Raw genomic sequence first — 27,667 nt, forward strand, 5'->3', positions numbered from 1 at the left:
AAACCTGGGAGGGACCACACTTTGTGTGGCTCCTACAGGCCGATATCACTTATTAATATAGACCTCAAGATTCTGGCAAAAATCCTCGCCAGACGACTGGGGAGTGTGGCCCACCTACTGGTAGCTCCGGATCATTCAGGGTTTATTCCCGGGAGGCTGGCTTCCGATAATGTGCGCCGGGTTGTAGAATTGATTGAACATGTGCAGAACCATGATGTCCCTGCCACCCTCTTATCCATAGATGCCGAGAAGGCTTTCGATAGGGTACACTGGCCATATCTATTTCAAGTAATGAACAAAATGGGGTTGGGAACGAACTTCCAGTCATGGGTATCTAAACTATATGACAATCCCCAGGCCCGCATTAAGATTAATGGAGCATACTCCCCTCCCTTTGAAGTCCGGCGGGGTACTAGGCAGGGTTGCCCCCTGTCTCCCCTGCTGTTTGCCTTGACATTGGAACCCCTGGCCGAGACTATTCGACGTTCGCAGAACATTACAGGCATATCAGTGGGAGGGTCTGAATACAAAGTATCTCTTTTTGCGGATGATCTCCTTTTTACTGTCACTAACCCTGACACCTCATTATTTGCTTTGGCACAGGAAATTGGATCGTTCGGGAGGGTGTCCGGGTTTAAGATGAATGAGGACAAATCTGAATTGCTTAATATTTCCATGCCCGAGCCATCTTACTTGCAGTTGGCAGCTCACTTACCCTTTAAGAAGGCAAAAAAGTGGATAAAATACTTGGGGGTTAAGATCAGCCCGGACCTGCGGCAACTATTTGATTTAAACTACACTCCTCTTATCAATTCCATCCAATATAGCCTGGATAGATGGGATAGAATGAATCTATCCTGGCTGGGGCGCATTGCGGCAGTCAAAATGACTATTCTTCCCAAATTCTGCTATCTGTTCCAGACATTGCCTGCTAAAGTCCCTCTCAAAGCTTTGACCCTTTGGCAACGGAAGCTATTTCGATTTGTCTGGAAAAGGAGGCCTCCACGGGTGGCTAGGTCAGTACTATATAAGGATAAATTACATGGGGGTCTCAATTTTCCTAACCTATTATGGTACTATGTGGCTAATCTATTAGCTGTGATAGTCAACTGGCATTGTCATAGCCAGACCAAGCCCTGGATAGTAATAGAGAAGGCGATAACCCGGGCCCCTCCTTTGACTACTAGGGTCTGGGCACCGTATTCACCAAAAGGGGACGGATTAACAACTTTCTCCCAGGTGGTGATGCAAACTTGGAAGTATTGGAAAAGGCAGCTCGTGGGTGACCTTGTAATGTACCAATGCACATCGTTCCTGCATAATCCCCTGTTCCCTCCGGGGCTGGATGCAGCATTCATTAGGCGCTGGCAGCACAAGGGTCTCACTACTTTGGGGCAATTGAACCTGACTTACAGGTTCAATTCCAATTAGATCAGTCAGATCACTATACTTACCTGCAGCTTTCACATCTCTTTTCCACATATCGATTGTCTCAGCTGTTCTCGCAGGAGCACCCGCTTTTTCTGACGCTCTGTGGGAACGCTGATCGGGTTAAGAGACATGTATCTAGGATTTATGCCCTTTTGAATAAGGGGACAGGGGGTACAGACACGCATCTAGTACACTGGAACTCTGATCTGGGTGGCATTATGACCGGGAAGACCTGGGAAACTAGCTACCAGCGCATATCTAGGTGTTCTGTCTCAGCCACTCTGAAAGAGAATGGCTATAAACTTCTCTATAGATGGTACCTAACACCGGACAGATTGCACAGAATGTCCTTGCGTCCTAATGCTAATTGCTGGAGACTGTGTGGAATGACTGGTACCTTTTTTCATATGTGGTGGGAATGCCCTAGCGTGGTACAGACATGGTCACACATTCAGGATTATATCCAGAATACCTTAAAATTCCAGATTACTCTAACTCCCCAGCTTTGTTTATTACAGGCAGATCCAGAAGAGGGTAGCACTTGGGAGAGAGCTTTGGTGACGCAGGTGGCTTTAGCTACCAGATGTGAAATAGCGCTCTGGTGGAAGAAAGTCGAGACCCCAACATTACGTGATGTTCTGAACAGATTGGATAAAGTGTATCTTATGTGTCACCTTACAGCGATTAGGCATGATCAGCTCCCTAAATTCCAGAAAGTGTGGGCACCATATGTTAAGGGGAATTTCAAGGAGTGACAGCTCGGAAGCTTTACCTTTGTAGTATGGTAGTTTTAGGTACAACTGATAACATATAAGAGGAGCCCTACTCTTTTCTTTCTATGACGATTTAGTTACACATCCATGGTTTTCATACAGGGCCACATTATCCCTTGTGATAAGGATCAGAAAAGATCACAGGCAGAGCTGGTTGGGGGGGGGGGGTAAGGGTGGGGTTGTGGTTCTGAGGGGAAATAATTCTGAAGTTTACATTAGAGTTCTCATAGTTTTTTATTTATCACTTTGTTTACCACTCAGTTTTATAACATCAAATTGCTGATAGATAATATGATACTGTTGATACATGTTCATCCTCTGACACACAGTGAAACAGTTGAACGGTAATCGCCCAGAGGCTACACACTTTTTGACATGGCGTTTACCTGACGGGTTCTTTGTAAACACTATGGCTTTGAAGGATTTTATGAAAGTCATTGGATGCAAATATTATATTCTTTTCAATGAGTAATATATGTTATATGTTATCATGAACACTGTTATCTTCTGTATTATGAAGTGATGTTTCAACTTCTGTATAACATTTCGTATTAATAAAAATACAAATTACAAAAAAAAAAAAAAAAAACCTAAATAAATAAACTGTGTTTTGAAAAAATTATATTTTTTATTTTGTACTCCTATGATGTTTGTAGATGTTTTTGTATGTGTTTTAATGTACTCTGTTGAGATTTGTAGATCAGCAGTTTAGAAATCTGTAAAATAAATAAATGTCTGTGCCTTGTCCAGACTTGCTTAGCCAAGTTCCTGCCCTGGCTCTGTGCCCTACCTTGATTCTCCTGCCCTGCTTTGCCTTTTCCTGCTTTTCAGTCAGCCTTTACTCGGACTGTTCTTCTGTTGCTGACTCAGACTATCTTCTGACCTTGCTTGATCTTTGCCTACTTCGACCTCTGCCTAGATGATGATCTTGCTTTACCTCTGCCTGCCTCAATCCCTACCTGGACACCGACCTTGCTAGTTCCCTGCCAGCTAACCCTTGCCTGTTCTTGATGCTGCCTGAAATACATCAGCCCTGACTCCAACCTGCCTTGGTCCTGTTAACTCCTCATTCATTACACCTCACCAGAGAAGTCTTGCTGGAGTCAACCCAAGGGAGAGGGGGGCCAGCCAGGCAGAAGACCTTGCAATGAGGCATGTCAACTGCCTCCTGCTAGGGCCTGGTCCATGTTTGCATGCCCCATACTGCGTCAACCTAGCAGCGGCCCAAGGTCTCACATCGCCCAGAGAATGACAATATTTTATTTTACAATGCAGAAATTTTATTATATCAGGACCATTTTAGTCATCAGGGTGACAGAAGCATCACAGTCCTTTATAAACAAAAGTGCCCATAAACAAAAAGCCTGCTCAAATCTTTAAGAAACTGATCTCATAATATCCATATCGAATCAATAAAGCACATATTAACTTCTAATGTAAAGCTCAACAGCAAGATTGTTAAAATAAGCATTACCAGAAAGCACAGTGTTAAGGACATGTAATAGAAGGCATAATGGAGGGGGCTTGAGTTGCTCGGTCATAAAAAATTTTAGAGGGTCAACTAAGGGAGAGTACAAATCAATGTGCAGAAAGTGGCAGTACAGCTGCATCAGCCTTCCAATAAGCCTGGAGTAACCTGCACAAAGAAGCCATGGTTACAACCAAAACATTAGTGTAATGGCTACATTAGGCTTCCAAGAAGGTTGGAGTAACTTATATGAAACTACTAACATAAACAAGCACATAGTAGCTGCATATTCAAACAGCCTCCTCAGTAATTTTGATAGTAGTAGTTTGGATTACAAAGTTTAGAGGTAAAACATGAGAAAAGGCCTGGGTGTTGGATTAACTATGGGGCTTATAGAAACCAAAGACAACAATGCATACATGAGCATACCATACAGCAGGTTCGGCGTTGGCAGATCTTTCCTCTTAAATAAGATATATAAAATACACACAGCATGTCACCATACAGGCTTTGACAACTAGATGTAACAATTTTATGTATTACTGTATATAAATTTGCACTTACATCTGCTAAAGACATGAACTCCATTAATTCTCATCAATGCTGCTCCGTTAGCAATGTTTGTACTATATCATCTTCTGCTTCAATCCTCCAACCAATATTGTATGTTTACTTATCAAACAACCCTGCCATTGCAATAACATTACCAAATATGCAACTGTTTAACAAAGAATAAAACAAAAGAAATATTGTATTGTCTAATCAAGTCATATCATCATTATATTATCTATCATGGGCTAAGTAACAGTGCCTCACAGGAGGTTATTTTTAATGGCGCTGATAGCCCAAGTAACAGGAAGAAACTGCTGTGCCAAAAAAAAAAAAAAATTCACCACAGATCAAATTTTAGAAACCAATGAAACAGGAAATATACCATAATGGAGGGTGATTTTGGCTTGCGAAAAGAAAAAAACTTTCCTAGCTTTGGTAACTAATACAAAATTCCTCAAGTCAAACACTGGAATCTATTTCTACAAAATTATTTTGACAATATTCCTTCTTTATCTAGGATCCTTAAGCTCCGAGGAACTGTGTACTGGTATATCTATCAATCCAGTTTAAACAGACAGCATCTGCTTTAGAAAGTTAAATAATGATATCTCCTTTCGCAAGCATTTGGGGTTCTTTTTAAATCCATCATTACCCTCTAGGAAATCTTTCTTAAAGGTTTCTACTCATATCAGTACATCAGATTCAACATTTCTAACTCTAAGTTCCTCAAACAGCTTTACCATTTACAGCAATGGAAATTTATTTTGAGGCTAAAAAATGTTCTGTGATTAAACACCCAAATTTATTAGATACCTCCTCTGGAAAGTTTCAATAAGAACTGTCATACAGAGTCAGACCAAGGGTCCATTAAGCCCAGTATTCTGTTTCCAGCGATCTAGGCTGGCCTCTATTGGGCCAATCAGAATACAGGAAAACAGATAGAGACAACAATAATAGGATTGCACAGTAATCCTCAGTAAGGCCAACAGATCCTTCTAGATACCCACCATACTGGCTCTCGAGCTGAAGAATCAGTATGCAACCCAGGAAGCAAAGAAAGAAAAATATCCCGAGGAGGAAGAACAGAACCTTATGAACCCCAAAGCTGCAAGTTCAACTACTGCATCTAAGAAGCAAGCAGCAGAAGGTAATAGAGACTGGCAACTATCTGCCAACCAGACATGTTATCCTGGGCACTATGCTGTCAGCCAGGTGCTAATATATGAGACATTATGGAGAGATTGTTGAGAATCATTTAGCCTACTGGCTATTATCCAATGCTACTCATCCACATTGGCACAAATGATAAGAACTACCATACTGGGTCAGACCATGGGTCCATCAAGCCTAATATCCTGTTTCCAACAGAAGCAAATCAAGTCACAAGTAGCTGGCAGAATCCCATATAGTAGATAGATTCCATGCTGCTTACACCCAAGGATAAGCAATGGTTTTCTGCAAGTCTATCTGGTTGTTTATGTACTTTTCCCTCCAGAAACTTGTCCAAACCTTTTATAAATCCAGTTATGCAAACTGCTTTTACTAGATACTGTAGCAATGAATTCTAGATCTTAAATATGCACTGAGTGAAAATGTTCAGATTTTAAATGTGTTACTTAGAAACTTCATGGAGTATCCCCTAGTTTTTATATTTTATTTATTTATTTTTTATTTATATTCCGCTTTTCGCACTTTTTCAGCACTTCAAAGATAGTGGCAGTGAACAGCATATTTTAGATGAAATGATAGTTGGAAGGACAGGTAGGGTCTCTGAGCTCTGTGTAGTCCCTCAAGATAAATACACAAAGCTCAGAATCACACATAACTAAATACCATTTATCTGTGCCTGCTCATTATTCTAACTTACTATCTCATATTTTCAGAAGGCATTTAAGGAATTTATTTCAAATAGAAAAAGTATACATCCAGCTTAAGAAATTCACTGTCTCTTTCTCTCTCACATGATCTAACGCTCTCATTTAACTTCATTGTATAAACCCTGCAGAGGACATTCTTTAAATAAGCTTAGATTCAGTATTTATATTATCTGACGTTCTATATTACAGTAACACTGAAGAACTGCAAGACAACCCAGCTTGTAGACAGAAATAATTATATCCTATCTTAGACAGAGGAAATATATTAACTGTGTATATTCTGACTGATGCGATTGTCAGCTTGAACTAAAGTTAAGAAACTAAAAACAGCCCGCACTTCCGTTACCATGCTGCTTTATTTAAATAGCAGTTATGCAGCCCAACTCAAAAAGCATTAGTGAAGAACAGAAAAAAAACATACAATCCTTTCATAGGGGCGGATTTTCAGAGCCCTGCTCGCCTAAATCCGCCCAAAACCGGGCGGATTTAGGCGAGCAGGGCCCTGCGCGCCGGTAGGCCTATTTTACATAGGCCTACCGGCGCGCGCAGAGCCCCGGGACTCGCGTAAGTCCCGGGGTTTTCGGAGGGGGCGTGTCGGGGGGCATGTCGGGGGCGGGCCCGAACCGCGCGGCGTTTTCAGGGCGTGTCGGGAGCGTTCCGGGGGCGGGCCCGGGGGCGTGGCCGCGCCCTCCGGACCCGCCCCCAGGTCGCGTCCCGGCGCGCAGGAGGCCCGCTGACGCGCGGGGATTTACGCCTCCCAGAGGGAGGCGTAAATCCCCCAACAAAGGTAAGGGGGGGGCTTAGACAGGGCCGGGTGGGTGGGTTAGGTAGGGGAAGGGAGGGGAAGGTGAGGGGAGGGCAAAAGGAAGTTCCCTCCGAGGCCGCTCCGATTTCGGAGCGGCCTCGGAGGGAATGGGGGTAGGCTGCGCGGCTCGGCGCGCGCCGGCTATACAAAAATCGATAGCCTTGCGCGCGCCGATCCAGGTTTTTAGCAGATACGCGTGGCTCCGCGCGTATCTACTAAAATCCAGCGTACTTTTGTTTGCGCCTGGAGCGCAAACAAAAGTAGGCCTATTCACGGAGTATGAAAATCCGCCCCATAGCTAACAGAAGAAAACAGAGAAAACATGCTGGTAAAGAATAATAGAGCAATTATGGTAACAAAATAAACACAAATGTGGTGCAACAGCAAGAAACAGGTGATGAAACTGGTCATTAAAGACTGAAGGGACACATGAAGTGGTAGCTGTGTGGAAAGTCCAGCATATACTCAAAAAAAACCTTCTAGGCTTTTCTGAGCTGAGAGAGCTATCTGTGTCAGAATCATTAGATGATGTCACCCACTTGTGTGGCTGATTCATCCTGTTTTCAACAGAGAAATAATTATATCCTATGTTGAGCAAACAAATAACACTGAGTATGCTGCGACTGATCTCAGCTTGAATTTTAAGTAAGAAGCTAAAAACACTAGCCCACACTTCAGTCACCTTACTGCCTTATTTAAATACAAGCTAAATCACATAGCCAGCCTAACTCCATAAGTAATAATAAAAAAAAAAGAAAGAAAGAAAATACAAACCTTTCATTGCTGGTGGGAAAACACTATCATAATAAGAAGGAAGTCACAGCAATTTGAAAACCCTCAGATTACACAGAAAGGAAAGGAATGAAAGTAAAATGTCAGTCACTTTGTACACTTTCAGGCTTGATGCAATAACCTGTGCATTAAGGGGGCTATAATACCAACTGGATAAGTAGCACACACACATACCATCTCACAATCCAGAAGATAGGCCTACAAAGGACCATTTTTGTTTAAACAATTTCTCCCCACAAACAGAACTGTTACATTGTGTATATTTCTCATGTGCCATATATTCAGAAGTGATGTGTATGGCAGAAAAGACACAAGTCCTTCTCTACATTCCAAGTTTGCATTTTATCCCTGTTTTATTGTAACTGCTACTTTATTCTTCTATCACATGTTAATGTTCTAAGTTTTTTAAGTATTTATCCTCTTATCACACCCTGTTATTTGTAAACCGGCATGATGCGACTCCCATCGCGAATGCCGGTATATAAGAAATTCAAATAAAAATAAATAATAAGTGGTGAATTACGGTACCTGCTAAACTGACTTCTTGTAGGAAGGAGAAATGAATGATATATGGCTACATTAGCTTGTATGATTAATAATGGATTGTATATATAATTGTTCTATAGTGCTAAAAGTAGTCAGTAATTCTTGTCTGTTAATGTATGACAAAAGTACCTATGTCTTCTGAACTCCCTACAGTCCTGGATGCGTGGTATGTATTAGCTAAGATGAGAGAAGTACCGGTATACGTGAAAAAGCATACATTTATAGAACGTGGATGGAGTACAATGTGAATTTGGAATATGTAACAGAAAGAGTGTAAGTTAGAAAGTGAGTGTTACTTTATTGTAAGCAAAAAAAGAGGCTTAGATCGGGGTAAGAGATGATGTGAATGTGGTATAGGATAATTATTTATTTATTTAACAGTTTTATATACCGAAGTTCTAGCAACAAAGTTACTAATCAATTCGGTTTACATTGTAACAATAAAATTGACAGAATGTAGAATAATGTCTTACAGAGAACAGGGAAAATTTAACTTGGAAAAATAAAATAACTTAATGAGAACAATAAATAACTTCAACGGAGCAAGGAGAGTACAATTTAAATAACAAAATAATTTAGAATATATGTTCGGAATTGAATGAGTAATTCAGTAATTCAGGCATAAGGCTAGGGCAAAGCAGTTTTAAAAAAACAAGTGCTGCAATATGCAGTACATAAAGTAGCACTGGCTCTTTTAAAAAGACTTTTGCATAGAAAACCGTAGCTTAAGTTAAAAAAAAAGGAGAATTTATTTTTTTTTTTTTAATTTAAAAGCATTTATTACCTACACTATCTTATATTCTAGGTGGGTACAATAAACATACAGAGGTCAATATTCAAAGCTGACCATTTAAGCAACTTGGCTGGATAAAATTTATCCAGCAAAGTTACAAGGTATACTCAGCAGCATGGCTGTCACTGAATATATGCATATATATTCGCGCTTAGCCGCATAAGTTATAACACAGACCTGTTCTATGGCAAGTCTAAGTCAGTTAACTTATGTGGCTAAGTCCAAATATCGCTAGTTAGTCCCGATCTGCCCACTATACGCCTACAACTTACGCAGCTAACTTATATGGCTAAGCAGTGGCCACTGACCGTAGGCACAAATTCAGTGGCCACTACATAACCACATAAGTATAGCTTATGAGGACAAATTGCACTGAACATGCTTTGAATATAGACCTCACAAAATTTAAACAAACATATAAACACAAAATGTGCAGGAAAGCTTCCATCTATTTTAAAAGTTTGGTTATAAAGTCATAATTCCATGCATGATTATTAAATATTTTTTTTACTACTTTCCCAAGCATCCATAATATATCGGACTTGGTAATATGTCCATCAGTGCTCGCGCATGTTCCACAGCCTGCCAATAGATGGCGCTATAATATTTCGGGCTTGGTAGTGTGTCTGTTAGTGCTCGCGCTTGCTTCCCAGCTCGCAGATACATGGCGCAGACAGCTCCCTGGCCGCCTTGGAGGCTCAAAAATACCAGAGGTACGAAGGACAGCAACCATCGTGGAACAGGTAGAATATAGCAGAGGAGACCCTGGCATGCCGCGAATGGAGCGCATCCCGCGGCACACTCTCCATTCGCGGCGAGGATGAAGGCCTGGTGCCTTTCGCAGAGAACAGGGAAGGCCCCCGTGTGTCATAATCGGCGCGCCCGGGCCTTCATCTTCGCCGCGAACGGAGCGTGTGCCGCAGGACGAGCTCCGTTCACGGCATGCCGGGGAATCCGCAGCTATTTTCTGCTCAAGGGGAAATGGAAGACCCCCCCCCCAATACCGCAAATGGTGCACCGGGCCTTCATCTACGGCGCACCAGGCCTTCATCTTCACCTCAAAGGGCACACCAGGCCTTCATCTTCGCAGCGAACGCCATGGGTGTCGCTGCATGCCAGTGAGAGAAAATGTGTGTGTGAGAGAGGGGGGTGACAGAGAGCATGGCAGGTAAGAGAGGGTGGGTGGGGTGATGCTTGACTGTGGGTTTCAGAAAGAGGGAGCCTATATGAGGGGAGGGGGATGCTGGTGAGAGAGAATGTGTGTGTGAGAAAGGAGAGGAGGTGTGGGGGAGTGTGAGAAACAGCTTTGTTGGTAAGAGGGGGAGTGCAGGGGATGCTTATACAAGAGCATAATTGCCAATAAAAACATGGGGGATGCCGGTGAGAGAGAATGTGTGTGTGAGAGGGGGAGGGTGACAGAGAGCATGGATGGTGAGAGGGGGGTGGGAAGAGTGTGAGAGAGAGCATGGGAGGTAAGAGAGGGTGGGTGGGGGGATGCTTGAGTGTGGGTTTCAGAGAGAGGGAGCTACGAGGGGAGGGGGATGCTGGTGCGAGAGGATGTATGTGTGAGAGGAGAGAGGGTGTGGGGGAGTGCGAGAGACAGCTTGGTTGGTAAGAGGGGGAATGCGCGGGATGCAGAGAGGGAGCCTATATGAGGGGATGTGTGTGTGCGCCAGAGAGTGAGGGAGCCTGTATGAGGGTGTGTGTATGTGGAAGAGTCACTCTTACAGTGAATTTCTAGGAAAATTCTGCTCAAAACAAGAGCAGATGTGCCAATAAAGAGGCTCACCACCCGGGCGTGAAAGGGTACAGTTGCTAGTAAAGTTATACAAGCATCAAAATCACTTCAATAGGAAATGCTAAGAGATGAGCAACTATAGCATACTTGCACCAGTCTTGAACAGGAGAAAATGTCTGAAGGCTACTTAAGACAAATAAAAGGCACAAATGTATGAGTTTCTAGGCATGCCTGTGGGTGGAGTAGGTGGTGTTAAATGGTGCATCCTTCCATATTGTCTATCTTTTATCAGTCTAAGACAACTTTTCTTCTTTTTCTATCAAATATCTCCAGAATATTTGTTTTCTCAAGAATGTTGGGGTGGATTAACCCATTTGGCTCTAAATTAGCACTATGCCATTCTAGAAGAAAATCAATTCAGTATCGTGTCTACCATGATTCAGCAAATACTTATTTAAAACTTACAGTCATAGCTAAGAAAGCTGCTTTAGATAAGAGACAAAAACATAGCAACACCTGCGGAAATAAACCTAAAACTGTTGAGATTCATCTGTTGTCTGAGTCTTGGTAATTGTTCTGGGATCTTTTTTTTTTTTTTTTTTTTTTTAGATCTGTGATATCTCTGGCATGTTAGATGGCCAGTTGGATTGTCAATTGTGCCTATTAGAAGATAAGTACATTGTATAATGTGTTTTTGTTTGTGTGTTTATTACTGCTTTACTGTGATTCCTGGGGAAAAATTATATTATACCACGTTTGGAGTAGTTTCAATCGGATGCAAAAATAAATAAATCACACAAAATGCAGAAAAAACTCAGAGCAAGAAAAAAGTAACAATTCTGAGTTTGTTTGAAAACCTAACTGGAGTTTTACAAACATTTAAAAACAAAAGATGTTGCGTGAAGTCTCAAACAGCAAAGATGATAAACTTAACTAAACACTTTCCACCTTCCTCTCTAACAGATTTTCCACAAATAATGCCAATTGGCAGGGGAATTTTCCAAGCTACAGCTTCCCAAACAGGAAGGTCTTCTGCTAGAACATCATAACTATCATCAATCATGTGAACATCACATAAAATACCCTTAGCATTCCAATTAGCTCTATTACTCTTTATGAAAACTGAAAATGTTTGGTTAGTATCCCTTAATATCACTTAATAGTACCACTATTGAGTACATAGCTGCTTGTAAAATAGCATGTTTACATTTTAAACTAATATAGATTCTTTTAAGTCCTATTTCCAAGTTCTTCAGATATTAGCTACCTGAAATGCCAAGTGCAACAACTCATTTATCCTGCATTTAAAAATAAAAAGTTGGAAGAGGTGATGTCACCGATGGTGGAGGCAGCTTAACTGCGGAGCTCCTCATTCCACTCAGTGCATCTGCCCGCATCTAAGCATTTACAAGTCATTTGCAGCTAAATTCAGCAACCGATTGCAAAATAGAAAAAAGCATGAATACTAAGCGAAAATCTGTAGATTTTCGCCAATTTTCGTATCGCAAAGAGGTTGTGGAGGGCGGAGATGGAAGCATGGATAGGCCTGAAGAGCCAAATGCAGGCCCTAGCCTTGCGGATGATATTTGCCCAACTACCGATATGTCATCAAGAGATGAATTCCGCGACTAGTTTTGCGAGCTTAAAAAACAATTAAAAAAAAAAAAAAAAAAGAGTAGCTGGAAAGCATAGCGGAAATCAAAGAAGAAATAGCGTCTATGGGACACCGTGTGGATGAAATGGACACCTGTCTTGACTGACAGGAGGAGTTAAGCAAAACGCTGCAAAACGCCTGTGCTAAGCTTCAGGAAGACAACGCCGCCTTAAAAGAAAACGTAGCCATTTGGAAAATCGGACCCAGTGAAACAACTTGAGATTCCATGGCTTTGCCGAAACGCCGGAGAACAAGAACTATGGTGAAATAGTGGTAAGATTTTGTAAGCACTTACTTTCTACTGCAAGTTCTGATTTGGAAGCACTGTCACCTAATGTGAAGCTTGACAGAGCCCACCCTGCATTAAGGCCAATTATAGCAAACCACCCGAGGGACATCATCTGTTTTCACGACTACGGCGTGAAGGAAAAAATTGCGTAGGCAGCCCGACAGCATTCTAAGTGGTCCTGGAAAGATCAGGAAATATCTATATTTGCAGACCTGTCTAAAGCGATGCTCCAGAGTTGCCAAGAATTGAAGGATATCACCAGCTTTCTGCATAAGGAGAGCATAAAATACTGATGGCTATATCCCTTTGGCTTAATGTTTAGTGTTGATGGTGCTACATCTAAAATTTGCTCATACAACGAGGCAGCAGCCATCTTGCAACCTCATGATTTTCTCCCTATGGAGCAAGCTACGCAACAGGATAAAGCTCGAGCTTTCAAAAGCTCACACCGGACATGGCAGCGCATCAGAAAAGGCAACAACAGGTTGCACAGACAAGCTGGAAGTCCATCTTCACACAAGGACAGTACCTGACTCATCACAAGCAATAGAGATGCTTTGCTTTTGAATGGTAACTACTAAATAATGGATCTTCTCTTTAGTTGTGTTTAACGACCACTGCAAGCAACATCATTATACATCTGGCTACCTGACAAAGACCTCTATGCTTATGGAACCAGCGAAGGATGGCTTGTATCCACCTACTTATAGGTTTAATTGTTCTGTATTGTAAGGGCTTTCTTCTAAGGGCTAGAATTTTGTACTTAATCACCGAGTGGAGAGGGGACCCTCCCCCGGAGAGTGGCAGAGCTTCCTCCTAAGATATGGTGGGAAGTGGCCTGCATGGAGGTAATTGCAGACCTAAGAGTTTCACGGGTTGGTGAGGGCGGGAGGGGGATGGGGAGATCCCAGATGTTTCTTCTTCAAATAGATATATGATCCTACATTCCAGTGTGTTATCATATTACATCTCGACCATCGCGGCAGAGGGGTTGCAATACTTAATGAGGGGGAGGAAGATGACTTGCCGAGAGCCTATCAGTACCCTCAAAGCCTGATTCTTCACGATACTACTATCTCTTAAGTACTCATGATGGCTACATTTTGTTTGCTTTCTTTGAATGTGAAAGGCCTGAACTCCCCATACAAACACCATATGCTATACAGGGAGCTGGAACGGCACAGAGTAGATATAGCGTTTGTGCAAGAGACACACCTTAAAGCTCGTTATGAGCGTCTACTATGTCATACACATTTACCACAGGCTTACTTCTCACCCTGCAATAAAGGCTCTAAGTAAACTGGGGTCTGTATTGTATTCTCCCAAAATTTCTTATTCGACCTCAAAAACATTATTAAAGATCCGGAGAAGGATTTGGCGTTAAGACCTGTCTGACCTGATTTTCCTGCGCTTTAGACTCTTTCCAGGGGTAGCAGAGGGATATCCCAGGCCCTGACGGTGAGTCAAGTGGTTAAGGACTGTAAAATCGTCTGTGCCTGTGGCGCACAGCCGGCGCCGCCAAAGCCGCGCACGCCTAAGGGGCACGTGGCTGTGTCAGGCTTAGCCTGGATTTGATTCTGAAATTAATGGTCATTTTTCAGGTAGGAGTGAGATCTCTGTTCCAATTTCCTTCTCCCAGAGAATCGTTATAGCAAAAATTGTGATACAAGAGAAACCATCTGAGGCATTGTAGTGTTTAGGTCCTAATTAATTGCAATTATAATATGCCACATACTAAGAGAAAGGCAAAGTTGCGCCTTATCTCTAATATTACCTCTATGGAACCTGGACAGCGATCTGTCTCGGATTGGTTGGAATCACCCCAAATAACCCCCGATGTACAGACTGCTGTGGGGGAGGATTTAGAGCAGAATCCCTCTCACCAGGTCATTGAAATATCTTTAAGTCTGGGGGCACCGGTCACTCCATCTCCTCCTGGCTATAAAGGGGGTCCCCATTTAGAAGGGCCAGGAATAGTCCAAGGGGTTTCCGAAGGACTAGGGGAGAAGCAATACCGAGAAAAAGAAATGAAGGGAAATGTACCAACAGAGAAAATTTCCCAAGTATCTATTGAATTAGATTCGAATGAGGGCGGAAGATCTCAAATAGAGCCTAGGGCAGGGGTCGGGAACCTTTTTGGCTGAGAGAGCCATGAACGCCACATATTTTAAAATGTTATTCCGTGAGAGCCATACAAGACCTACCAAATTAATTTACTACAACCCCCCACCCTCCTGACGCCCCCCAAGACCTGCCAAATTAATTTACTACAACCCCCACCCTCCTGACCCCCCCCCCCAAGACCTGCCAAAAGTCCCTGGTGGTCCAGCGGGGGTCCAGGAGCGGTCCGGGAGCAATCTCCTGGACTTGGGCTGTCGGCTGCCAGTAGTCAAAATGGCGCCGACGGCCCTTTGCCCTCACTATGTCACTGGGGTCGACCAATGACGGCGGTAGCCCCTGTGACATAGTGAGGGCAAAGGGCCGTCGACACCATTTTGATTACTGGCAGCCGACGACCCTTTGCCCTCACTATGTCACAGGGGCTACCGCCGCCATTGGTCGACCCCAGTGACATAGTAAGGGCAAAGGGCCGTCGGCGCCATTTTGACTACTGGCAGCTGACAGCCCAAGTACAGGAGGTCGTTCCCGGACCGCTCCTGGACCCCCACTGGACCTCCAGGGACTTTTGGCAGGTCTGGGGGGGGGGGGTCAGGAGGGTGGGGGGTTGTAGTAAATTAATTTTGGAGGTCTTGGGGGGGGCATCAGGAGGGTGGGGGGTTGTAGTAAATTAATTTTGGAGGTCTTGGGGGGGCGTCAGGAAGGAAGGTGCGGGGTTTTGTTAAGATTTTTACTTTTTTATTAAAGATTTGTCTGCGAGCCAGATGCAGCCATCAAAAGAGCCACATCTGGCTCGCGAGCCATAGGTTCCCTACCCCTGGCCTAGGGAATCAAGTACACCTAAGATTCCTAAGATAAATGTTGTCAAATTCTCAAAATCGGATGTTTCCAGAGTCGTAGATTTAAAACCAGCCAATATAACTCTAGAAACATTATGGAACTATATGGCTAAGCTAGACTCCCTTATAGTTAATTTAATGGAAGATGTTAGGCAAATGAATACCTCCTTAAAAGAAAATGTAGCTAAGATAGAAGATCAACAGAAGAAGATTAGCAACATAGATAATCGTGTTAAGGCTATAGAAAATATTCAAGAACAGATAAAAAAATGAAATAGTACTTCAAAGAAAGATTGAAAGCTTGGAGAATAATGTTAGAGCATTGAATTTAAGGATAACCAATTTTCCTATCTCTGATTATATTGGTCCAATTGAATTGTTTAAATCTTATGCTACAAAAATTCTTAATATATCTGATCAAGGATATCCAGTAATTGTCAGGGCTTTTTTATCTAGGATTAAAGATGAAAGGTAAAGAAGAAAAAATAACAGTTACTGATAGAGAGAAGCAGAAGGAACATCAGTCAGATATATCAATTAATATATCAAATTTGCTCCAAAAATCTCAAGAAGAACTTGAGAAAAAAATAGAGGTACTCTTTTAATTCAATTTGCCTTCATAACTGATAAAGACAACATTTTAAAGTTATTTTTTCGAAATAGAAGGAAATTATTTTATGGGCAGAAAGTTTGGATCTTCCCAGACTTAGAGAAGAATACTCAGATACGCAGGAAAAAATTCTTGACTTTAAAAAAAAGTAGTTTATAAGGGGGGGATTCTTCCTGCTAAAATATCCCTGTAGATGTGTAATCAACTACAGGGGGAGAGATTATTCTTTTCTGGACCCGAACAACTGAGAAACCTTGAGAATACAGAACTGGTTAAATAGTTTAGAAGGGGATTCCATTGTATCTGACTTAAAGAAATTTCAATATTAGAAAATGAAGAGGCAACTGAGAGGGCCACCTTATTATTGTCCTAAATATTTGAACAGGACTACAACAGGATCCTATAACTATGTTTTAGCCAAAAACAAGCTCTTTTCCTATGCCAGAGGATCCAGGTCTTCCCAGAACTCTGCTAAGTTACTCAGAAGAGAAGAAAGCAGTTTCTTTCACTAAGTCAGGAGATGTCTTCCCATGCAGAAACATTTGTTAAATTTCCTTGCAAATGTTTTCTATAATTTCAAAAACATTTGCTATGTTTTTGAGCTGTAACAACTGAAATCCTTTCTTAATTCAAATAGCTGTAATCTGCAATTAGGATCTGGTTTAGAGAGGTTAAGGGGACTTACCACGTTTGAGTGGGCTTATAAGAGTGCTTAAACGTTAATGTCTGAAATGGCTGTCTAAATTTCCTGCTAAATATTTTCTCTTTATACAGTCTTGTTTCCAGGCTTTTTGTTCATCTTTGATCCATTTTTGTGATCTTCTATAAGCTCCATACAGTTTAATTAGAGGATTCCTTTTTTCCCTTATTCCTTTATAGAATACATTTTTGAACTGTGTACTGCAAATTTTTAAGTGGAATTCTTGATGGTAGATTTTGAAATGATATAAATTTAAAAAAAAGAAAAAGAAATGGTAGAACACAAAACAGAGTTAATGAAAAAGTGGTCTTTTCAATGAAAAGCTATCGATCTCTTTCTAGTACAGATCCTACAAAGAAAGAATGAGAGGGCTGGGAACTGGAGGTAAATGTGACTCAAATTTTTCTCTCCTAGTATCCCAAGTGCTACTCCAGGGCTAATTTGGTACTTTAAAAATAATCAGGCTGATGCAAAAAGCTGAGCAGTAAAACTGTGCTGAAATTCAGTGCCCAGTTTCCTAGTGCAAATGCTTCTTTTTTTTTTTTTTTTTTTTTAAACACTTAATGCAGCAAGCTATTGTTATGCTAACGTATCAGGAGTTAAAATGTGCACATTTACAGCAATGTGTGCAGAAACCAGAGTTAAAATGTGTAGTCAGCATAGGCTGAACGCATATTTTTAATTCGGGAAGAGGGGGGAGCATCTGTTAAGGCTTTCAAATGAATGGAAAACACTTTTTATCATAACAGATGCTTACAAAATGCACATGCACTACCTCCAGGTCTCCTAAGCTGAGGAAGCTAGCGGCCTATACCTATGCAAGTATCTTTTGAGGCTCCGCTACTTGTCAGCAATGCGATGTAATAGGGAATACTGCCATAGCCCGGGGCTCAAAGGGTCCTAGGCAAAGCCTTTTCATGCAGGCACCCTGAGCTGCCTAGAACACTACACCTTACAAAGGCGATTCATGGGGCAGCTACGACTTCTGGGAAGGAAGGATTTCATTTCTGCATTTCTATTCATAATGCAACAGCAGTAGCGGCAGTCACCAGAACATAGCCCAGCCAAGAGGGTCGCCCATAATCATTTGCAAAGTGCCAGCACAGCAATGCTAGAAACTTTGCTTCATCTCTGAAGAGGAGTAAAGTTTTCAGTGCTAAGAAAATCTGGGTTAAGCCAGCACACCTCTCTACACTGGGGGGTTAATGGTTAATGCCTTCATCTGCATGGGATTTGCATGCGAGGGCATTGAGTAGGATATAGAGTTTAACATGCACATTTTTTGCATATCAAACTCCTTGCTGCATTTGCACTAAGGTTGACGCACAAAACTTCAGATAAAACCTTGCGTTCTGCCACATGCACCTTATCTCATTGGCCCAAATGAGAACCAAAACTTGACCTGCAGTGTCACCTTTGCTGTGCAATCAAATTGAATTGAAGATTTACTAGTTAATATGTGGTATTCCTGACCCTATGTTAACAGATAGGGAAAATCATAAGGAGATGTGTGAACATTTCATGGTCTAGTTTCCCTGTTAGATAATGAGCATTAACCAATGACAAGGAAGCTTCCAAATGCTCAGTGACATGCAATATACTCTGATGTTCCTGAAATTTCAACTGAATTCACCTGTTTCCTTATAGGAAAGAAACAGAAACAATGGGCATCAAGGATAAATGAAAAGTGTGAACCAGAAATTTCAGAATGTTCTATCTATGCATAGTATATTATGTAATCCGCCTCAAACCTCTTTGTGAGGATCGCAAGCAATTTTAATGAATTCACATTCAAATGGCAGAAATCTGAACAAAATTGGATGAATGTTGATAACTTATTGGTAGGTGGAGGCACAAATGCAGATATACAGACACGATGATATTGCAAGATTGGTTTCCTTGTATGAAGCTAAAAGCTAAAACTAATTATAAATAGTTAAAATTCTAGTACTACAGCTATACCAAAACTAAGAGTTATCTACAACCAACATGATCACAAGGTTAGCAGCAGCAGTCTTGAAAGCCAAAAAAATATGGTGGACTTTTTCACAATTACTTGTTTGTCAATTAATTCTTATCTTCCTTTCTTTCTTTATAAAAGAGTCTGCTCACAGATACTAATCACACTTCATAGCTCTGTATGCCTCCATGTTTTAAATGGAAGTCAAAGCATTATTACATGAAAAGTATTAAATTTAGATTTTATTAATGAGGAAAGTAACTTGGGCAAACTCCAAAAGCAACCAAATTATTGAATTTGTATTTCTTGGTGTGAATAGAGAAGATTCATTTGTGTTATTAGTTATTAAGGAATAAGCACAGCCAATAGCCATTGCACACACAATTCCTATTTTGGGTTACCTTCAGCTTCTTGGACATGCAGATGCCGAGCATGCTCAGAACGCTCTTCTCTTATAAAAACTCACCAATGGCTATGGCCCAGTACACTTCTGATCCAGTCAATAACTCACCACACGCTATGGCAGAGTAAACCTGAGATCCAGGAACCTGAAGTAAAATTCGATAAGGAGCAACTCGGGCATTTGAATCCAGTACAGCATCCAGGGCACCTACCAAACGACCTTAAAACAAAAGCAAGCAAAAAGGATACATTTTAGTTAAGTAGAAATATTACATGTAAATCATTACACCTCTTTAATCCAACATAGTGGAATACTTTTAAAATCAATTTCCTGATTTTAAATGTTAAATGTTTAAAAATTTTAAATGTTAAATGTTTAAAATTTTAAATGTTAAATAGAACTTAAATGTTCCTTTAAGTTCTATTTAACTTCAATATATCTCAACGAAAAAAAAAAAAAAAAAGATTCCTGATATAGTCAGCAAACCTAGGTCTGGTATTACTGCCTATTACAGTAAGGGAGTATCAGCAACATGACCCGCACATGATTTCTCCAAAACCAGGTCTCTAACTGCAGTCATGCTTCAGTACTAGCTGGAGTTTAGGCCTATGGGCATAGGAATGAAGTACATCCCAGTGAATTAATCAGCCACATAATTTTGCACATAATTGCTCAAAATGTGAATTGTGCTAATTTGCATAATTCCCTAGCAAGCGTGAGACGGAGGGAAATATCAGCATGCGCAGACTGAAAAGTGACATCAGCCCATGTGGACTGGATGAAAGATGCAGTATTGATCCTCAGAGCCAGAAACAGGAATATGTGTTGGCCAGGCAAATTGAAGGGAAGCATAATCTGATTATACAGGCTGGAAACAGGAGGCAACTCTGGTCCTCACCAGCACAATGGAGAGAGGTTACATCGGCCTGTGCTGGAAGCATTAGAAGGTAGCAGTAGCCTAAGCAGATGGGAAAGGAAGTGGAGATAATCCAGATGCAACAGCGGCAGCAAAGATAGAAACTTGTCAAAAGAAAGAAGTAGTGGAGTCTGGTCTTGGAGAGAGAGAAAGAGAACGATAGTGTATAGCTTGGGAAAGTCAAATAGTAGATCTGGCTTGCAGAAAGAGAGTGAGAGTGTGGTGGCTTCCACCTTGGGTTTGAGGAGGGAAAAAGAGAATGATATAAGCATTATTATATTATATAACATGTCAAGTACCTGCACTTATTTCTAAGAATGCTCCAATGTAATGTAATGTATTGTATATATGGGTGTAGTGAATGTAGTTGGTACAATAGATACAAGAACAGCAGAAAAGAATGAGCTGCAGAAGAATCTTAAAAAAAATTGTGAAAAAACAAGGATGGTCTGGGTAACTTTCAAACCGGTGCGCAAGCACACATGTCGGCCTGTGCCCAGGGATGCAGCTATTTTATAACTTGCACGCGTATAGGCATGCAGGTTATAAAGTAGCCTGGCTGCACACACATGTGCCAAATTTTAAATGGAAGCACACATGTGCGTGCAAATGCCGCTTCTACTGTGTAAGCTCAGGGATTTTAAAAGGGGTGCGCACCGACGCTATTCCCAGTTTTACCTGTTCATCCTCAGTTCGCCCAGTTAAAAGATAGGTCCTCCAAAGCCCCCTAGTTATCCCCAAACCCTTAAAACCCCGCAGATCTACATTTATTTCTCTCTTTATTTATTTTTAATTTTTTTTTTAACTTACACGTCATCCATAGCAGACGTAAAGTTACGTGGTAAGGGCCTCGGCACATGCCGGATTGTGTAAGTATATATTACACATCTCAAGTTCACACCCCAAAATGTCCATGCCCCGTCCAGACTATGCCTATACCCTGCCCCTTTATGAAAACTTCTGAGATATGCATACTCCGGGAGATACACGTGTATCTCAGCAGCTTTTAAAATATGATCAGCGCATGCAAACCTGACATATTCACACATCCCCTAATTAATGCGTGTCTCAGGCTTTTAAAATTCACCTTTATAGCAGTAAGTATACAATATATTTTATTAAACTATATCAATTTTTTTTTTTAATTATGATGTATAAAATAAAACAGAACACAAATATATGTATGAGATCTGTGACAGTGCGGTTAGCAGGTACAAATGGGCAGGCTGGGAGGATGATATTGTCCTTCTTGGGCAACATATATTAGGGCAGATGCAAAACAGTGCACTCGGCCTAGCGCACTGTTTAACCCGTGGTTGGACATGCGTCCACAACCCCTTATGCCAAACTTTTCATGTTGGTGACACACTTTTTAGACAAACAATTTCACAACACGGTAATTCAGTCTACTAGCAAACCAGAGGTTAAAGGTTAAACGAACGAAACATATTTCGACAATTTATGTATGTTTCCTTAAATATACACATAAATAAAATGTTTCACGACACAAGCTATCTCATGAAAACCTTTCATTTATATGAAAAATATATAATATTCCAAGTGCTATTTTCCAAAAAAACAAGCCCAAGCACAAGTCTGTCCCCCACACACTCATCTCTCTCGCCTCAGCACATGTCTGGCCCCCACACTCATGTACCTCTTCTTTTTGATTGTTGCCAGTTAAGTGCTTCACTCCCTTCAGGGTTCAAGCCTATGTAATAATTTATGATTACTTTTTGTAAACCATAGCGATGGAACTTTACTGTACAACGGTATAGAAAAACTGTACAAATAACAAATCTTCTCTAATTGCCCCTTTAACCCCTCGATCATCTAACAGTCCAACTGACTCCCTCACAGGATTTCTGCTTCGGATATATTTTTTAAAGTTTTTACTGTGAGTTTTTGCCTCTACAGCCAACTTCTTTTCAAATTCTCTCTTAGCCTGACTTATCAATGTCTTACATTTAACTTGCCAACACGTAAGCATTATCCTATTTTCTTCTGTTGGATCCTTCTTCCAATATTTGAATGAAGATCTTTTGGCTAAAATAGCTTCTTTCACTTCATCTTTTAACCATGCCGGTAATCGTTTTGCCTTCTTTCCAGCTTTCTTAATCTTTGGAATACATCTGAACTTTGCTTCTAGGATGGTATTTTTAAACAATGTCCATGCCTGTTGAACACTTTTAACCTTTGTAGCTGCACCTTTCAGTTTTTTTCTATTTTTCTCATTTTATCAAAGTTTCCTTTTTGAAAGTTTAGGACGAAAGCTGTGGATTTGCTTATTGTCCCCCTTCCAGTCATTAATTCAAATTTGATCATATTATGATCACTATTGCCAAGCGGCCCTACCACCGTTACCTCTCTCACCAAATCCTGTGGCTCCACTGAAAATTAGATCTAAAATTGCTCCCTCTCTCGTCGGTTCCTGAACACATTTCTCCATAAAACTGTCATTTATTCCATCCAGGAACTTTATCTCTCTAGCATGTCCCGATGATACATTTACCCAGTCAATATTGGGGTAACTGAAATCTCCCATTATTATCGCAATACCAATTTGGTTAGAGTCCCTAATTTCTCTTAGCATTTCACTGTCCATCTCATCATCTTGACCAGGTGGACGGTATTATACTCCTATCACTAGAGTCTTCCCCAAACACAAGGGATTTCTACCCATAAAGATTCGATTGTGCATTTAGTCTCATAGAGGATGTTTATCCTGTTGGACTCTATGCCATCCCGGACATAAAGCTCCACACCGCCTCCCGGGTGCTCCTCTCTGTCATTGCGATATAATTTATACCCCGGTATAGCACTGTCCCATTGATTATCCTCCTTCCACTTTGTCTCTGAGATGCCAATTAAGTCTATGTCATCATTCACTGCTAATTTGCTAATTCTCCCATCTTACTTCTTAGACTTCTGGCATTAGCATACAAACATTTCAAAGTTTGTTTTTTTTGTTTGTATTTTCAGTCTGCTTTATAATTGATAGGGATAAGTTAAAATTATTTAGCTCAGGTGAGTTTTTAAGTTACAGGCACTTGGACTACTTTTCTTATCATTGGAACCTCACTGTCGGGATGCCTTAATGATAATGTATTATTAGTATCCTTTGATGATACCTCCCTCTGAACCATGCGCTGCTGAGCGACTGTCTGCTTTCCCCTTTGTTCTAGGCTTAAAAGCTGCTCTCCTTTTTAAAGGTTAGTGCCAGCAGTCTGGTTCCACCCTGGTTAAGGTGGAGTCCACCCCTTCGGAAGAGATTCCCCCTTCCCCAAAAGGTTCCCCAGTTCCTTACAAAACTGAATCCCTCTTCCTTGCACCATCATCTCATCCACGCATTGAGACTCCAGAGCTCTGCCTGCTTCTGGGGACCTGTTGTGGAACAGGGAGCATTTCAGAGAATGCTACCCTGGAGGTTCTGAATTTAAGCTTTCTACCTAAAAGCCTAAATTTGGCTTCCAGAACCTCCCTCCCACATTTTCCTATGTCGTTGGTGCCCACATGTACCACAACAGCCGGCTCCTCCCCAGCACTGTCTAAAAGCCTATCTAGGTGACGCGTGAGGTCCACCACCTTCGCACCAGGTAATCCTCACGCCCACCAGCCACCCAGCTGTCCACATTCCTAATAATCAAATCACCAACTATGACGGCCGACCTAACCCTTCCCTCCTGGGCAGAAGGCCTTGGAGACACATCCTTGGTGCGAAAGGACAATGCACCACCTGGAGACCAGGTCCTTGCTACAGGATCCTTTCCTGCTGCACCAGGTTGATGCTCTCCGATCATGAGACCTTCTTCCTCCAAGGCAGCACCAGGGCTGCCAGTCTGAAGTTGAGACTTGGCATCCTCCCTAGCCCTAATGTCCAAGCGGTAATTCTTGGAGAAGGTGTGCAAAGATGACCATGTCACCACTCAGCAAATTTCAGCAGGCGACAAGCAAAGCTCCACCCATGATACCGTCTAAGCCCTCACGGAATGTGGTCTAAACTGCTTGGGTAAGGCAACTTCAGCAGCCACATTGGCTGCTATTAACGACCTCCTTAACCCAGTGGGCAATCGTTGCCAGAGTCACTGGTGCTCCCTGCTTACCTCCACCATGGAGCACAAACAGGCGATCAGACTTCCGAACAGTCTTGGTCACCTCCAAATAACGCTTTAAATTATGCTTGATGTTCAAGGAATGCAAAAGGCGGTACTCTGCTTCATCTCTGTCCAAGGCAGGCAGAGAAATGGACTGATTCAAATTAAAGTCTGAAACCACTTTGGGCAAAAAGGAAGACAGTTCAAGGAAGGCTACAGAGTCACATGGAGAAAAGGATCATGGCAGAAAGAGCCTGCAGTTCACAGATATGAACTGTCTTCAAAGTAAGCAGCTACAAGGAAAGAGTATGCTGAAATGTGCGCAGAATAGTTGTGTTCAATAACCCAATTCAACTGGAAACTTTTCTGTAAATAAGATTGCTCCAGAGGACAGTGCCGCTCCAACTAGTCTCAATTATTAACTTAATTTCATCCAGCCAGTAATGAGTAGCTGGATAACTTTGCTTTTCTATGCTTAGTAATGCCTCCAACACACCTTTTAGAATCTTGATTGTTATTGGCCAGCTCCAGTCTTTTTTTTTTTTTTTCCTTTTTGGGCTCTCCTGTTTTCTCCTTTCCACCATTAACTTCTCTTTAAGCCATTTCTAAATTTCACAAAAAAAAAAAAAAGCAGAAAGAACAAAGTTTCTAATAGGAAATACAGGCAATCACATGAGAAATAAGCCACAACCAGGGCCGGTGGAAGCACTATGAGAACTTGAATGCCACCAAGAGTGCCATAGTGCTGGGGACAGTGCAGTGTGACATCTACTCCTTCCCGCACCCCCCCAGTGTCCCATAGGCCTGTGAGGCCCGGAAGTAGGAGTTTACCATAGCAAGCAGTATCTGCGGGACTATGGTGGCTGTCAGAAGCTGGAGCAGTGCCATGGGCCATAACAACCAGCCTCTAAAGCAGGGGCTGGAACAGCGAGCTGTATAGCCTAAGCAGGCGCAAGCTGCAGTAGCAGAGCCCTGCCGCTGTCAGGAGCTGGAGGAGGAGGACCACACGGGCCTGTATTAGTGTGTAATTTTGTCCTTTATGAGAGAAAAATACTGTCATATAGTTATGATTTGTTTATAAGGATCGCATGTAGTTTTGTCTCACTGAAAAAACAGTTGTTGCTTCATGCTTTACAGCCCCCTTTGGCCTCCACCTTTTCCCCCCTGTATTAAAGAAAGTACAACAGACTATTATTATGCACAAGATCGGTCTTCATATATTTTTTTGCTAAGAAAAGCTAATACAGTGAGAGGCAGGCTGGCACATTTTACTGCCTACACACACAGCTAATGGCCCAATTTGCAGCTTCCTCCTCTCTTCATAGCCCACAGTACCCCCTTTGCCCACAGTTGCCTTCCCTTTCTCTAACTTGAAGCCTGCAAGCTTCAAGGTCACCGAGCACAAAATGTAGATGAGAATTAAAAACATAAGATCACTACTTGTTTAAAGCCAGTTGGCATATTAAGAGTTAAATCTTAACTGGCTTTGTACATAAGAACATAAGAAAATGCCATACTGGGTCAGACCAAGGGTCCATCAAGCCCAGCATCCTGTTTCCAACAGTGGCCAATCCAGGCCATAAGAACCTGGCAAGTACCCAAAAACTAAGTCTATTCCATGTTACCATTGCTAATATCAGTGGCTATTCTCTAAGTGAACTTAATAGCAGGTAATGGACTTCTCCTCCAAGAACTTATCCAATCCTTTTTTAAACACAGTTATACTAACTGCACTGATCACATCCTCTGGTAACAAATTCCAGAGTTTAATTGTGCGTTGAGTAAAAAAGAACTTTCTCCGATTAGTTTTAAATGTGCCCCATGCTAACTTCATGGAGTGCCCCCTAGTCTTTCTACTATTTGAAAGAGTAAATAACCGATTCACATCTACCCGTTCTAGACCTCTCATGATTTTAAACACCTCTATCATATCCCCCCTCAGTCGTCTCTTCTCCAAGCTGAAAAGTCCTAACCTCTTTAGTCTTTCCTCGTAGGGAAGTTGTTCCATTCCCCTTATCATTTTGGTAGCCCTTCTCTGTACCTTCTCCATCGCAATTATATCTTTTTTGAGATGAAGCGACCAGAATTGTACACAGTATTCAAGGTGCAGTCTCACCATGGAGCGATACAGAGGCATTATGACATTTTCTGTTTTATTCACCATTCCCTTTCTAATAATTCCCAACATTCTGTTTGCTTTTTTGACTGCCGCAGCACACTGAACCGACGATTTCAATGTGTTATCCACTATGACACCTAGATCTCTTTCTTGGGTGGTAGCACCTAATATGGAACACAACATTGTGTAATTATAGCATGGGTTATTTTTCCCTATATGCATCACCTTGCACTTATCCACATTAAATTTCATCTGCCATTTGGATGCCCAATTTTCCAGTCTCACAAGGTCTTCCTGCAATTTATCACAATCTGCTTGTGATTTAACTACTCTGAACAATTTTGTGTCATCTGCAAATCTGATTATCTCACTCGTATTTCTTTCCAGATCATTTATAAATATATTGAAAAGTAAGAGTCCCAATACAGATCCTTGAGGCACTCCACTGTCCACTCCCTTCCACTGAGAAAATTGTCCATTTAATCCTACTCTCTGTTTCCTGTCTTTTAGCCAGTTTGCAATCCATGAAAGGACATCGCCACCTATCCCATGACTTTTTACTTTTCCTAGAAGCCTCTCATGAAGAACTTTGTCAAACGCCTTCTGAAAATCCAAGTATACTATATCTACCGGTTCACCTTTATCCACACTTGTAGAACAAGTTGTTTCAGCAAAAGCTGAGTGCTGAAACATCTGGCAATTGCTCAGGCCTTCATGGATACACTTTAGCTTTAGGGATAGAAAACAGTAGCGATTACTTATTATTTTGGGGTGTTCCACAATATGGCAATTAGCAGAAGTGAACAAAGATAGAAGTCCACCATCTTAGAGAATATAAGCAGTAAGTTATTTTATCAAAAACTTGGCAATATTTCAGAAAAGCTACACAAAGAAATTCAAATAGCGCATGTCCTATTCCAAACGGCATATAACCTCAGCACAAAAAATCTGAGTCAGATTATCTGCTGAGAGAGCGGACACTGAACAGATAGCACGATAAATCTCACACCAATAGTTATCTCCAGCACTGACCTGTCTCTAAACTGAGAATTTGTTTACCTGACTCTTCTCCAGGAAAGGTGACAGCTTCTGCTAGGCTTTTGTATATAATTATACCCAATTAGTTGGGAATTTATTCTTGCTTATTGTGCTGATTTATTGTATATATTTTGTTCTGTTATTTGTCTCAG

The 27,667-nt window shown here is 41.5% G+C and overlaps 1 protein-coding gene across 4 annotated transcripts in view; it reads right to left on the reverse strand.

Annotated features, from left to right (window-relative positions):
- Positions 1 to 27,667, reverse strand: part of TBC1D8 (TBC1 domain family member 8) — a 438,780-nt gene that overhangs the window by 343,607 nt on the left and 67,506 nt on the right. The window contains exons 2-3 of one of the 4 annotated variants that reach the window (XM_029604802.1): positions 24,855 to 24,963; positions 19,457 to 19,567 (exon numbers count right to left, since the gene is read on the reverse strand). In XM_029604802.1, the coding sequence (XP_029460662.1) occupies positions 19,457 to 19,567; positions 24,855 to 24,942 (199 nt within the window). In that variant the 5' untranslated portion in view covers positions 24,943 to 24,963. Of the gene's footprint in view, positions 1 to 19,411; positions 19,568 to 24,854; positions 24,964 to 27,667 lie in introns of all 4 variants that reach the window. The other 3 variants (XM_029604800.1, XM_029604799.1, XM_029604801.1) reach the window with 3 other exon arrangements.

Source organism: Rhinatrema bivittatum, chromosome 5 (genome assembly GCF_901001135.1).
Source record: "Rhinatrema bivittatum chromosome 5, aRhiBiv1.1, whole genome shotgun sequence".
Taxonomy (NCBI): domain Eukaryota; kingdom Metazoa; phylum Chordata; class Amphibia; order Gymnophiona; family Rhinatrematidae; genus Rhinatrema; species Rhinatrema bivittatum.